This window comes from Myotis lucifugus, unplaced genomic scaffold (genome assembly GCF_000147115.1).
Source record: "Myotis lucifugus unplaced genomic scaffold, Myoluc2.0 scaffold_278, whole genome shotgun sequence".
NCBI classification, from domain to species: Eukaryota; Metazoa; Chordata; class Mammalia; order Chiroptera; family Vespertilionidae; genus Myotis; species Myotis lucifugus.
In genome coordinates, this window is record NW_005871326.1 from 806784 (window position 1) to 820008 (window position 13225).

A 13225-nucleotide genomic window follows, 5' to 3' on the forward strand; every position below is an offset into this window, starting at 1 on the left:
CTATCCTCGTGTGGGTTTAGGATTTGAATTTCTACTACCTCTGTGGTCAGATAAACCTAAAGTAGATAAATTAACTTAAAAGGGGGTCCAACCTGGAGATCCCCTTGAGGCACCTGGCAGAAACAAGTAAGTAGCTTCTCGGTATGGCAAAATCCTTAGGCAAGCCTCACAGGATTCTGACAATATCCCACTTAAAGTGGACTCTTAATACAAAGAAAGTAACAAAACACGTAAGAAAACTGGAAAGGCAATATGTGTGCAAATGTATAGCACTTGGGTAACACTTTTGTTGTTAAATATTAGAATTTTTGTAAGCAAGGCAAGTAAGTAGCCCATAAAATTCGGTACCTTTTTTCTCAAGGAGGAAAGACTTGGAACCCCATTGAAGAGAATTGGGAATTATACCCAGTATACAGGTCCATGGAATGAAGAAAGCAAGTTACAGAATATATGTAGATTGAGTCTTCATTTTGAAGGAAAAAATGCAAAGGCCATATATTTTTATGTGCATATAACAGAGTATGGAAATATATACACCAAACTTATTGAAGAGTAGAATTTAAGGAGGATGAAGCAAAAGGAGTTTAAACACCTGTGCATTGTTCAGATATATTTTTTCTTTTTGACAATGAGCATTTGTAATTTATTTAAACTAGTTTATTTAAATAAAGGGAAATATTTTAAAGAGCTCTTTTGTTTGTAAGAATAATAGCAGCTATTTGTCATTGAAAATAATGGACAAAACCCAAATTTCCAAGTGCAGCACAACTGTTAGCTACCGGGAAGTCAAGCAATAGACAGAAAAGGACAAACCCTGCATTCTTTGAAAAAAATCCTGTTTTTCACGCTTCTCTTCATTTGGCATTCTGTCACCTAAAATGTAATTATTCAGAAGCTGGTTTTCAGAAAGCTTCCCCTTCTGAGAATAATGCTCTTTGGAAACAACTTGGAAATGATTCAAGAACTGACTGCAGGTCACAGTTGCCTTACACAATAAACTTTATAGCCTGCCCCCAAAGAGATTGGATCACAGAACTAGAAAAGATGGTGAGATCATGCCTCACTCGCACTTGGCTTAGATTTAATCAGGTAATCCAAGAAATTCTAGTTGAAGCAGGATGACTGATTGCATATAAAACATATAAATACTCAAAAAACACAACTCTACAATATTTTGAAGAACTGAGTTGTCTTGGTAAAAAGATGCCTAATTGAAAAAAGGATGTCTTGTTGGGAAAAAAAGTCTTATCTTTATATGCAATAAGGAACTAATTTGCGGTGTCCTACAGGTAAAAGCCTTCTTGGAGATAAGAGATTCTATAAAGTATAGGAAAAGAAATTTTCCAGGGAAGAATTAAAAAATGGGTAGTTAAGAGATTTGTATTGTATTTAAATTTGCATTTGAAAATTTCATCTTAATTGAGTACACATCATAATAAGTATATGAAATATGAGATTGAGCTGATCTACAGATTACTTTTAACAAAATTTGTCCTCCTACTGCCAAATTTCAGACATGTTGAGCATCAAAAAGAACAATAACTATAGGTGATTATAAGACATCAAATGAACAAAAATCCATAAGTCCATAGTGATATTCAAAAGAAAAGAAATATAACAAGAAAAGCTCTCTTTTTTTTGTAGAATGTCAGTTAATAAAAGTAGGAAAGATACTTAGAAAAACTACCATTTTGCATTCGTAAGGCAATAACTGATTCAGGCAAGATCGGCAATATAACCTAAAGCCCTTTGTGAAAAATAGGGTATCCACACAGCACCAAATAATCACCCACAAATACCAAACATTTGCAAAGAGGAAGAAAACCAAACTTTATAGTGAAGAAATCTCTACTTACCAATTTAGCCAAAGGATCATCCTTATTCTTTTAAAGGTCTTTTTCCCTCTTTTAAAAATTGATTTTGGAGGGTGGGAAGAGAAACATCTTATAAGGGCCTTGACCAGGGATTGAACCTATAACCTGGGTATGTGCCCCAACTGGAACTGAACCTCAACCCTTTGGTGCACAGGATGACGCTCCAACCAACTGAACCACACCCGTCAGGGCAGGGACCACTCTTAAATTCAGTAATAGTAGGGCAACCTGATATTATGTTCTTTGATGTAAAGCAACATAAGTGTACAAGATCATTAGTAAAATCTTCTTGCTAAGAATGGTTAAACTGAATCCAATCAAGCTTTACACAATTTACAGGACACAGAAGGACTAGATGTTAAGACAACATAAAGAAACAACCAAATCCAGAATGTGGGACCTTCTACAAGATAAGTGTCCTGACTTTAAAACCCAATGTCATTTTTTAAAAAGACTATCCTATATAATAAAAGCCCAGCGACCTAAGGGCGGAACAACCAGAACTACCGATCAACCAGTCATATGACTCACACTGACCACCAGGGGGAAGACGCTCAACGCAAAAGCTGCCCCCTGGTGGTCAGTGCGCTCCCACAGTGGGAGTGCGGCTTAGCTGACCAGGATGAGCAACTGCTCCCACCGCGGGAGCAGCCGCTCAGTAGGTGGGTCCACACCCGCTCAGCTGGCCGGGATGAGTGGTTGCTCCCGCAGTAGCTGATCCCCACAGGCCATGCCCCTCACCAGTGCACGAATCTAGTGCTCTGGGCCTCTAGTTCTAGAATAAAAGACTAGAGATCTACAACCAAATACAATGAATAACATTGACTGAATCCTCATTGGGGAAAAGGGAGAAGGGGCTATTAAAAATTCTCAAGCCCAGCCAGGTGGCTCAGTTGGTTTGTTCGTCCTCCTGTACACCAAAAAGATTGCAGGTTTGATTCCTGGTGCAGGCACACACCTAGCAGGTTTGATCTCTGGTCTGGGTGAGCAATCCCCAGTCTGGGGGCGTATGGGAGGCAACTGATAGATGTTTCTCTCTCTCTCTCTCTCTCTCTCTCTCTCTCTCTCTCTCTCTCTCTCTCAAAATCAATAAAAAAACATATCCTTGGGTGAAGATTTAAAAAAAATTCTTGAAACAAAAACAGTATTTGGTATTAGGAATTACTGACAATTTTCCTTATGTTTGTATGATCATATTGTAGTTTTATAAGAGAATCTTTCATTCTTAGGAAATAAATGCTTGAGTTTTTAGAAATGAAATATCATGCCTGAAATTTACTTTAAAATAGTACAGCTGTGTGGTGAGGAAAGATGGCCAAAATCTGTCTTTGATCTTCAAAACCAGCAGTATGGCTAAACCTAATAAATACATATAGAGAGTTAAATCAAGAACAGCATAATGTTAGCAATTATTGAATTTAGGTGGTCTCTATGCAAGTGTTTATTGTACTATCCTTTCAATGTTTCCATGTTATAAATATTTTATAGTAAAAAGTTGGAGGGAATTCTAAGAAATATTTTCCTTAAACCACATCTATCAAATTTACCTTAAATCTTAAAGAAGTACCTTAAATGTTTTAAAGAAGTGGTTTGCTTTCCCTCCTTCCTACCATCCATTTGAAAAAAAAGTACTAAAACCTGCCTTAATTATTGCAAATAATATTCTAATGCTAGACTGGGCCCAATATAAATCCCACAATAATCAGTACAAGAGTTATAGGTGTAAACATCTGGTTTTATGCCCAAATAACAAACTTAACAGCAGTAAAACAAATCATTTATTACAGCATATAATGTTATATTAAATTTACACAATGATATATAAAAACACATACTGTTTATATCACACAGTAATTTAACATCAACAGGAATACCAAAACAAATACTACTCATGCACAAAACATGCTTGTATCGGTATAAAAAAAGCAATTTTACACAATACTGTTTACCAAAAACAATTCTTCTTCTTAAAAAAAGCCCTTCCTTCCAGACAGGGTCAGTGGTCCAATCTGGACTGGATTGCACGAACACGTGTGGGCCAAGGCTGAGGTGGCACAGTGCTCAGTGAGCAATTGTGGGCTTGGAGTCACGCCCAAGGTTATTTCATTAGGAGTGAATTTCTCTGTACCCACGGACCAAAACTTTATCCCAAAGGCAAGTCCTCCAAGGGAGGAATGGCTGGATTTGCTGCAAATTAGGGAGGAAAAAGGCATCAAAATGTTGGATAAACAGCCCTAAAAATGCTTACCCTAACAAGGGCCTAGGCACCAAGTGTAGCACAAGTTTAGTGAATCCCTTCAAGGGTATTACCAGCCTCTCCATCCAAGTCACTAGCTCTCTGGATTTAGGGTCTGGTCTTCAAGTTCTGAGTCCAGTAAACCACACAGTTCTAAGACGATAGAATAGGGGTGTATGGGGGTGTATGACTGTCTGAGAAATGCAGACTGTATAAGAAATTACAGACAACAAACACGCTCCCTCATACCTACTTCACACAATTATGTGATGCCCCTCGACAGGAAAGCCCTCCTGGAGACACTGCCCTAAAGAACCAAGAAGCCAATGTATGTCCTATAATTCCATCTACCTGACCTTCAGATCAAAGGGTCTCATCCCAATGAAACCATCACAGGTGCTCAGGAAATTTAAAACAGAAAATCAGCTGATACCACAAAACGTATGCATTATTCACCACCACTGAAAACCTCAATATTCACTTCTAACCAGCAAGACATTCTTCACCTTCCATTAAAGGCACTAGTGTCCATACATAATGAAGCAGAGACATTAATTTACTTCGGTTTCATCTTCACAGAGGGGAAAACATTCCATGAAATTATTACACAACAACACTACTAAGACGCCACCTTTCCTTCCCCCGCGACAAGATCCACTCACACGGTCGTCATCAGCTTCAAAGAGCCGGACCGGAAGCGGAGGATTTTCTTCTTGAGGTTGTGGGAGGCCTTAATTTTGACAAAGGTCTTGGTGGGGTTGCTGTGCAGGTCTGGGGCCGCGACCGCCTGAATGGGGAGCGTCTGCACGAACTGGGACCAGATGAGGCCCCCGCTCTCCTCCGAGTCGCTGGTGCTGGTGCTCTCGCCCGCGAACTCGCCCTCGCTCACGCTGGACTCGCTGTCCCCGAAGCAGTTGGTGGTGTAGTTGCTCTGCTCGTCCTCGCTGGTGTCCACCACGGTGGAGTGGAAGAGGGACTCGCACTCGGCCGAGTACTCGGAGTCGCTGGCCACGTAGGCGTAGGGGCTGGCGTAGGGCAGCGCCACGGCGGCCGCGCACAGCCCCGCGCCCTCCCGCCGGCCCCGCCGCGCGCGCCGCAGCGCTTCTTCGTAGGAGATCTCGGCGGCCGACCGCCACCGCCGCGAGTCGGTGCGCTTGTGCCTGGGCTTGGCTACCACCGCCTCGCGCCCGTGGCCGTGCGCCCGGCTCCCGGGCCGGTGTGCAGCCCCCAGCGGCCGGCTGGGAAGACCCGCCTCGGCATGGCCGCCCCCACTCCTCCGCCCTTTGGCGGAGACCTTCCTGAGTTTCTTATTTGTATCCAGGTCGTCGGGGAACCGACACTTCTTGCCGGCTGCCCGGGTTTTCTCCCTCACGGTGGGCAAGGCGCCGTCGGGGCCGTGGAGGGCCTGCGCCCTGTGCTTCAGGGCGGAGCCCCTGGGGGCAGCTGCGGTCCGGGCGCCCCGGTGCGCCCTGACGCCCGGCTGCTGCGCAGGGACGAAGTGCGCCTTCACCAGGGGCCCCTCTTCCAGGCTTTGAGAAGAAGAGCCCTCGCTTTTGAAATCCAGGGCAGGCCGCTCTTCCACGGGGAAGGCTGAGGGTGGGGGTGCAGGCGGGGCAGGCGGGGGCGCGGCCGGAGGGGCCGCCTGCAGGCTGGTTTTCTGCGCCGGCTTTTTCAGTGGCGGGACAACTCTGCTCTCTTGCCGCGGGGCGAGGCCTCTCCCGGGGCTCTCTTTTGGAGAGGCGGCTGGGATGTGGCTGCTTTCTTTGGGGGCCTCCGCGGTCACAGTGGTGGGGCCCCGGGTGTGCTCCTGGGAGGCTAGCTTGGCATTTTTGGGGGGATGCTTGCTTTGAAGTTCAGGGGCGGCACCGGGCGAGCAGCCCTCTGGCAAGGGCACCCTCTTGCTTTCCAGTTGCTCTGCCTTCGATTCTTTTGACCACTGCTTCGGTGGGGAGAATGTCCCAGGGTCCAAAGAGGGAACTCCGCTGGTGGGCAGAGGCGCCTGTTTGGAATTCTTAAGGTTCCCAGGATTGCCCTGGGAGACGCCCCCAGTCACTCGGACACAAACGCTCCCATTCCTCAGAAGCCCCTTCGTGGGGTCCGCGTTCACACTGGTTCTTGGCTTGTTGGTCCTTACAGGGTGTGTTTTTTTCTGGACCAGGCTCAGAATGTAGCCATCCATTTTCTTGCTGGATGAGGGGTGGGGAGCAGGCCACACCCTGCTTGGAGACGGTAAGGACACCTCCGACTTGACGGCGTCCAGCTCAGATCCGACACAAATGTCATTGGTGGGGTTGCCCAGCCTCTCCTCTTCCCTCAGCGGGCTGCCTGTCAGGCAGAGGAGGAACATTGGGCTCTGCACGGCCACAGCATGAAGTGGACTGGGATAGCGATAGACATCATTCCCGTTTTTAGACACCAGATCACACTGGTACTTGGGATTCACATCTGCAATGACACCAAGGGGATTAAATTGTGATGTGGAGGGGAAACAGCCAACTGCCTCTGAGGCCTGTTCTTCACAGCGGCCTTCTGTACAGTCCAACCATCCTATGAGATCTGAAAGACATTTAAAGGTACACTCTGAAGAGGTGAACTGGCCAGCACCAGCTTGACCCTGGCCAACTCCCAGGAGGACAAATTCATGGGGAGAGAGAGAACGCCAAGAATCAACAAATACTCCATGAGCTACTCTACTAGTTTACATACAGTGCAGACTACTGGAGGAGGGGGAAAATATTTAACAAAGAAAATTTTAATATATGATGTAGCCTCTGAAGGAAAAATAGTCAGCCATTAAAAATGCTTTATCTAAAAAGGAGACATATATAATACTCTTTGTAATACTTTAAGCAATAAAACAAAAAAATTTTTTAAAATGCTTTATCTACCTATATCTATATCTATCTATCTAGATAGATAGATATAGATAGATAGATAGATAGATAGATGATAGATAGATATTAGAGAGAGGAAGGGAGAGGGTGAAAGAGAGAGAGAATCGATTTGTTGTTCTACTTATTTATGCATTCATTGGTTGATTCTTGTATGTGCTCTGACTGGAGATCCACAACCTTTGGCAAATCGGGACGATGCTCTAACCCAATGGTCGGCAAACTCATTAGTCAACAGAGCCAAATATCAACAGTACAACGATTGAAATTTCTTTTGAGAGCCAAATTTTTTAAACTTAAACTATATAGGTAGGTACATTGTTATTAACTTAATTAGGTACTCCTAAGCTGGCCTTTGCTAAAAACGTCCTCATTCTGATTGAGGTACGTTCGCTGAGGTCGACCCCTTCCAACTCTCCCATCCACACTCATCTTGTATACTTGTTTCGTCTATCTCCTTTCTGAAAATCAACTTCTGCGCATGGGCCACGAAGTTTCAATCCCACTGTATGTGCGCACCCGCACGTGGTATTTTGTGGAAGAGCCGCATTCAAGGGGCCAAAGAGCCGCATGTGGCTCGCGAGCTGCAGTTTGCCGACCATTGCTCTAACCAAATGAGCTATCTGGCCAAGGCCAAAAATGCTTTCAAATTATCAAGTAATATGGGGAAACACTTTAAAGTTTAGTGAGAATCATGATATACTACCAAACTATGATTATAACTTTATTAAGATTGAATAGATGCAAAAAAAAAAGTCTGAAATGAAGCACACCCAGCTGCTAATTGTAGCATCTTAGTGTGGTAAGAAAACAAGTGGTGTTAACTTTCTCCTTTGTTTTCTATTCTCTAAATTTTCAATAAATATGTACACTGTATTATAACTGGAAAAATAAATGTTTTTGAGTCATTTTTTCTCTAGACTACTTTCCCCTCTGTGTTCTATTCCTGGCTTCTTTTTTAAATACTTCAGATAAGTTATATTTTCTATGGACTTTCTTCTCATTTTGTATTTTTTAGACCTAATTCTTAATGACATATGTTCAAATATTACTGTCAATTGAAAGGTCAGGGAAATTAATCAAATTTCAGTACAGACTAATCAAATTTAAATAATAACCAGACACTAACATAAAAAACAGTATTTTTTAAATAAGAAGAAATTCTTGATAACACTTTAATAGATTGAGTAGTGGAATTAATGAATAAATGTTCTCATCATAAAAATATAGATGTCAAAATACAATGAAATCAAGCTTTCTTGCTTAATTAAACGATTTTGCTCTCTCATCTCGGTGAATATTGTAACTTTCAAGTCCCCTTAAATGACCTTCAATTAGAGAAAAAAAATCAAAGTTTTTATCATTATATAATTTGTCCTCCATTATACTTATTCATTCAATGTTGAAAACCTACTATGTGCCAGATTCTATGTTAATTTTAAGGGAAAACTCCATTAACCTTAATGATAATTAGCAGTTTCCGGAAAAATATAGTCTAGATTCAGAAGTAATATGGTTAATTTTTAAAGAAATTATTATTATAAAAGTGCCATGGCCACTCCCTCCCTCCATTTCCACTCCCAATAAGTAGCTTATTGTAAAGAGAACCATCTCTTGCTAATATCCTTGCCCATCCCTCCTCTGCTACCCTAAGGCCTATCTGCCTTGCTTAAAGCCACATTCATCTACACTTTACCATTTCTCCCTTTTCACTACTTAAGAGTTAAGGAACAAGACAGACATCCCAGCCCCCAAGACCCAGCCCAACTGTCTCAATTATGTGAAGATGTAGCATTTGGGAGAGGGTCTGTCTTTGAGGAAAACCTATACCAAAGTGCCTTTAATGGGTTTTAAAGTTCCCCTCTGAAACCAGATCTGCAGAGTGAAGGGAAGCAATTACCAATGAACTTGAGGCCCAGACACTCTAGATAACACTGATCTGTTGCTTCCCCCAAATGATTGCTCCTGACAACGCACCCTGTACAAATACAGAGACACCAGCCAATTAGCAGCTTCAGTTGTTGGTGTTATGTTTGCATTGCCTGAGCTGAAGATTCAGCCTTAGACCAGGTGGAGAACACAAACAAACCAAGAGTGCAGCGACTTGTGCCAGCACCTACAGCTCCTCTACTCTCCATATTTCCTCTGCTCTTTTGAGGAATCAAAACAAAGCAGAACTAAGGAAGGAGTCCTGAGTTTCAGCAACAGCTCTGCCATTCAGCAGATGAGGAGCCTCTGACAAATTGCACCTAACTCCAGATTTCTCCCCTTTTCAATGAAAACGCTGAACACAACTTCTGAATTCCCTGGGTGTGATGTGATGGAAAAACATGCACCTGGCAGTTAGTCCAGAGCATGCATCCTGCCTTTGCCACTCACCAGCTATTTAGCCTTAAACGACTTACCTAATCTAACCTCACTGGGCCTCATTTTCTGATACATAAAATGGAGCTAACACCACCTGCATCCTGCAGAACTGCTGGGAGGAGCCAAAGGAGGTAAAAGTATACAAACTCTTCAGTACAGTGATGCATAGCAGGAATGCAGAAACTCTTCCAGTACCAACAATAGCATGAGTCTCTGCGGAGGTAACTGCAAGGACAGCCCAAAATGAGAAACAATGGCACATGGCCTAAGGGGATCTCATCCCACCCGCCTGCTAAAAGGAGAGCTGCCCTCAGACAAAGCATTCTGGAGAACAGGGAAGGGCCACTGCTCCCTGAAGTGCCAAGCAGCCTGTGGCCAGGCTGACAGATATATTTAACTTAATGTAAGCTTTAGCTTTGAATTATTAAAGAAAGAAAAAAACAGATCCAAAGTGGTTTTCAAAAGAAAAAACAAACAAGTTAAAGCCTAACAAAGCCTGTTAAGCAAAGGCTCAGAAACAGAGCTCCAAACTTATATCGGGACAGGATTTCCAAGGATGAGGTGAATATAAAGCCAAGTGGCACCCAAAGAGGACCAGAACAGAGGTCTTCTTGGTTCTAGATGCAACTATGGGCACTAAAGGCAGCAAGCCGGTGGAATTCTCCGTGTCTTTGTTTTTCATCAGTAAAAGGGGGCTGAAGCTACGTAACCTTTAAGGAATCTTTGACCCCTTCCAATTAAAAAAAAAAGTGTATTAATTCTAAAAAGGCTTACCTGCAGATTTGGGGCAACTATCTGAGATAGTCAAGGTTGCCTCCAAGGGGCTGCAAAAGCAGGTGCTGGAATGACAACTGGATAAACACTCACTGAAGACCGAGTTAGAGGAATTGGAAAGGGATCCCGAAGCCCCATCACTCAGCTCATAAAACCCTACAAAGAAAGACACCATTTGGAATTAGGATCATGTCATGCAATAATACACATTTGTGCTTAAAAGGAAAAAAGGATAATCTTCGAGAAAAGGTAAGAATGGGAGACTTGGGGGGGAGGGGGCAATTTTCGCTCGCTGGACTTAGTGTCCTGATTTTATGGTTTTATTTCAAGCAATCCTTAGAAAAAGCAAAGAGCTCCTAACGATGGATACCTTTCAAAGTTACTCTCACAAGTCAAATTGATCCCCCTTGACCCAACCTTTAAAGATGTGCAAGGAAAGAGACTTAGATCTATCACAGCCCCAACATTATCATGAGCATTTCAGAAAGAGTAACTTGAAGAGAAAACAAATCTATTTAAGGAGCCAAATGGTTTAAAAGAAAAAAAAAACTTTCAAAGTGGTCTCAGGAAGTTGAAGTGTGACTAATTTTCTAGCCCAGTTCTGACTTTCTCAAATTTCAAAGGAGGACCGCTCTTCCAGAAATTTGAATAGAACCTTTTCTTTTTAAACTCGGGGGACTCCAGTCAGATCAATCTCATTATTAAAAATGTTGTAGTCTGGTTTTAGTTCCCTCTCCTACGACTGAATGGCAGGCAGACGACCTTTTTATCCTCTCTACACTGGAAACACACTCCATTGCCATTTGCAGGGCTGGGAATGGTAAGCTCGGGGCCCAGGTAGAACTCCTGCGTGTAGATGCTGTGGTTGTGCGCACACACTCACCTGAGCTGGGCCGGCTGTCTGTCTCCAGGTGCTCTTCAGATGTCTTTTCTACATCGAGTCTCAGGTCACTTATCTGCTTGTCAAGTTCTTGCAACTGATTCAACAAACCAGCATCTCTTCTCCTCAAACAATTCTGGTTAGGAAGAAATGGAGAAAGGGAAAATGAACACATTCTGGTGACAAAGAACCTGAAAGGCTGCTGCTCTAAGCCTTCCAATGACCATTTAGAGAGTTCACTAAATCTTCCAAAACTAAACTTTACTGGATGACCTGAAATAAAGGAAAACTTCAAGTCCTATGTCTAATTCTCACATTGGATGGTGATACGAAGTTTTTTCATAAAAACAATACTTGCTCTTACTTTCAACTAATATATACCAAGTTAGGGAAGAATGAAAAAAATGCACCGAGGTTTTATAAAATCTTCTGCGTGGCGCCCATATTTTACAAAACTACCTCACAGTCGATGCTTTAATCTGAAGTCGGAGGGTAACAGATTGCCTATCTTGCTTAGGTGAGACTTTCTGGCCAAATGTCCTGCAGAGCTTTGTTTTCTATTAGTTGCTTTGTGGAGTTTAATCAGTCTGAGGGCCTTTGAAAGTGAGAAACTAATACGAATAGCCAGTGCCAAGTAAAATGTGAGCTGGCAGAATTCAAAACCCTCGAGGGAAGAAGGTCCACCAGATTTGAACTCAACTCGGGTTTCCAAAGGTGACACATCCGTAGCGCTAACTCACACCGCCACCTAGCGCTTCCTATGCTGGAAAAGGGGGGAAAAACACACTCAAAAGGCATCTGGTTCAAATCACAAATGCCAAGTCTACAAATGAAAATAGTGCCACAAACACTGACTGGACTGGAATTCTCCCGACACGCTGCGGCCTTGCTCCCCTCCGGGGACAACGGGAATGTGCCCCTCACAATCCCGAGATTCATAAAGACAAAAAGGTGCTATTGTACAAGACAATGCGTGACATGTCAGCGACCAGGCATCGCTGGCAAGCATTGGCTCAAGTCAATGTTACACCCAAATATCTGGTCTAATCCCAGCAAAACACAGTAAAATGCCAAAAGAGAGGTGTTACCGGAACCATGATCTGCATACGTCCTTACAAAATAGATCCGTGAATTGCTACTCCTCTGTGTGTCCTTTGACTTAAAAATCTTTGGTATAAACCATATGCTTGTCTGCTAGGATGAGTTTCTTCAAGGAAAAAAAAAAAAATGAACCTAAGGAGTAAGAGCACTTTGAGGCTCAAGAAAGAGAGAAATTATCTGAAAAGAGATAATACAAGACAACCACACAGCACCGCCGCGTTCCTTTCTGCACAGGGGACATTATCTGGCATGTGTCTAGTTTCAGATCGTATCACATGGTCAGATAAGGATTTTTTTTTTTTTCCTGCTGCTGCTTTCAAAACTACGTTTTTGAGGTCTCTGAAACAAAGCTGCCGCCATCATTCCGAGGCGGGGTCAAAAGCTGTTCACCGATACATTAAGCGCCAAAGTTCTTTTTCTTCCCCATTAATGAAGATGACATAGAATGACGGAGGCGCTGGCAGGACTCCAATAACATAAATGCTCCCTGAGAGCAGGTTCTCTCTTCTCCCACCTCCACCACCAGTCACGGCCCGCAGTTCGTATAAAATGTAAGAGGAGGGGCACTTTTCCCAGCCAAATTTCCATCCGTTGCGCCTGCTTTAGCTGCCTGGTACAAAAGGGCTTCTATTTGAAATTAAGCAGCAGCCCCGGCAAAAGCTGGCATGCTGAGGAGAGCCTGGGAGGGGCAGGGCTCCTACGTGCGCTTCCGTGTAATCGTAAAATTCAGCCTCGGACAGTTAGCCACGCCACAGGCCCCCTCCTCGGCTTTTGTCCGCTCTCGGTGGGAGGACCTGAAGCTAAGAAGGCCTCCAGAGGAGATGGCATTTTAAATGAGGGCTTTGCAAACCTTCGGGGAGGGAGCGTGCATTCACTCGTCTAACCAGAGGGAGGAAAGGTTACATCCAGGCCACTCCGAGAGCCCCGAAGGGAGAGAGGCCACCCCTTCCCCGCAGATCGCGCGGGTTCGCCATCCCTTTACCTGGCACCAAGCAGGGCGCAAGCAGGCCATTCACGCCACGGATGGCGGGGCTACTATATACACCCAAAACTACCCCGAGTTTAGTGACTCCGCCCGCGGAAAGTATGGATATGCCTGCTT

General features: G+C 43.7%; 1 protein-coding gene across 2 annotated transcripts; it reads right to left on the minus strand.

Annotated features, from left to right (window-relative positions):
* Positions 1-3591: 3591 nt before the first annotated feature.
* DACT1 (dishevelled binding antagonist of beta catenin 1) lies at positions 3592-12217 on the minus strand. Of its 2 annotated transcripts, none has more exons than XM_014465069.2 (4): positions 12111-12217; positions 11026-11158; positions 10143-10298; positions 3592-6666 (listed from the first exon to the last, which is right to left on the minus strand). In XM_014465069.2, exons 1-4 carry the CDS (start codon positions 12126-12128, stop codon positions 4769-4771), a joined length of 2205 nt encoding a protein of 734 aa, XP_014320555.2. In that variant the 5' UTR covers positions 12129-12217; the 3' UTR covers positions 3592-4768. The 2 variants fall into 2 exon arrangements, with proteins under 2 accessions (XP_014320555.2, XP_014320556.2); XM_014465070.2 differs by having other exon boundaries at positions 3592-6555; positions 12111-12215.
* Positions 12218-13225: the final 1008 nt, after the last annotated feature.

What these genes read in the sequence shown, in the direction of transcription:
- DACT1 (XM_014465069.2), bottom strand. An exon ending in AGACAGCCGGCCCAGCTCAG is followed by an intron (nt 10,299 to 11,025) that starts GTGAGTGTGTGC and finishes CTTTCTTTGTAG; the next exon opens with GGTTTTATGAGCTGAGTGAT. An exon ending in TAGTTGCCCCAAATCTGCAG is followed by an intron (nt 6,667 to 10,142) that starts GTAAGCCTTTTT and finishes AATGTCTTTCAG; the next exon opens with ATCTCATAGGATGGTTGGAC.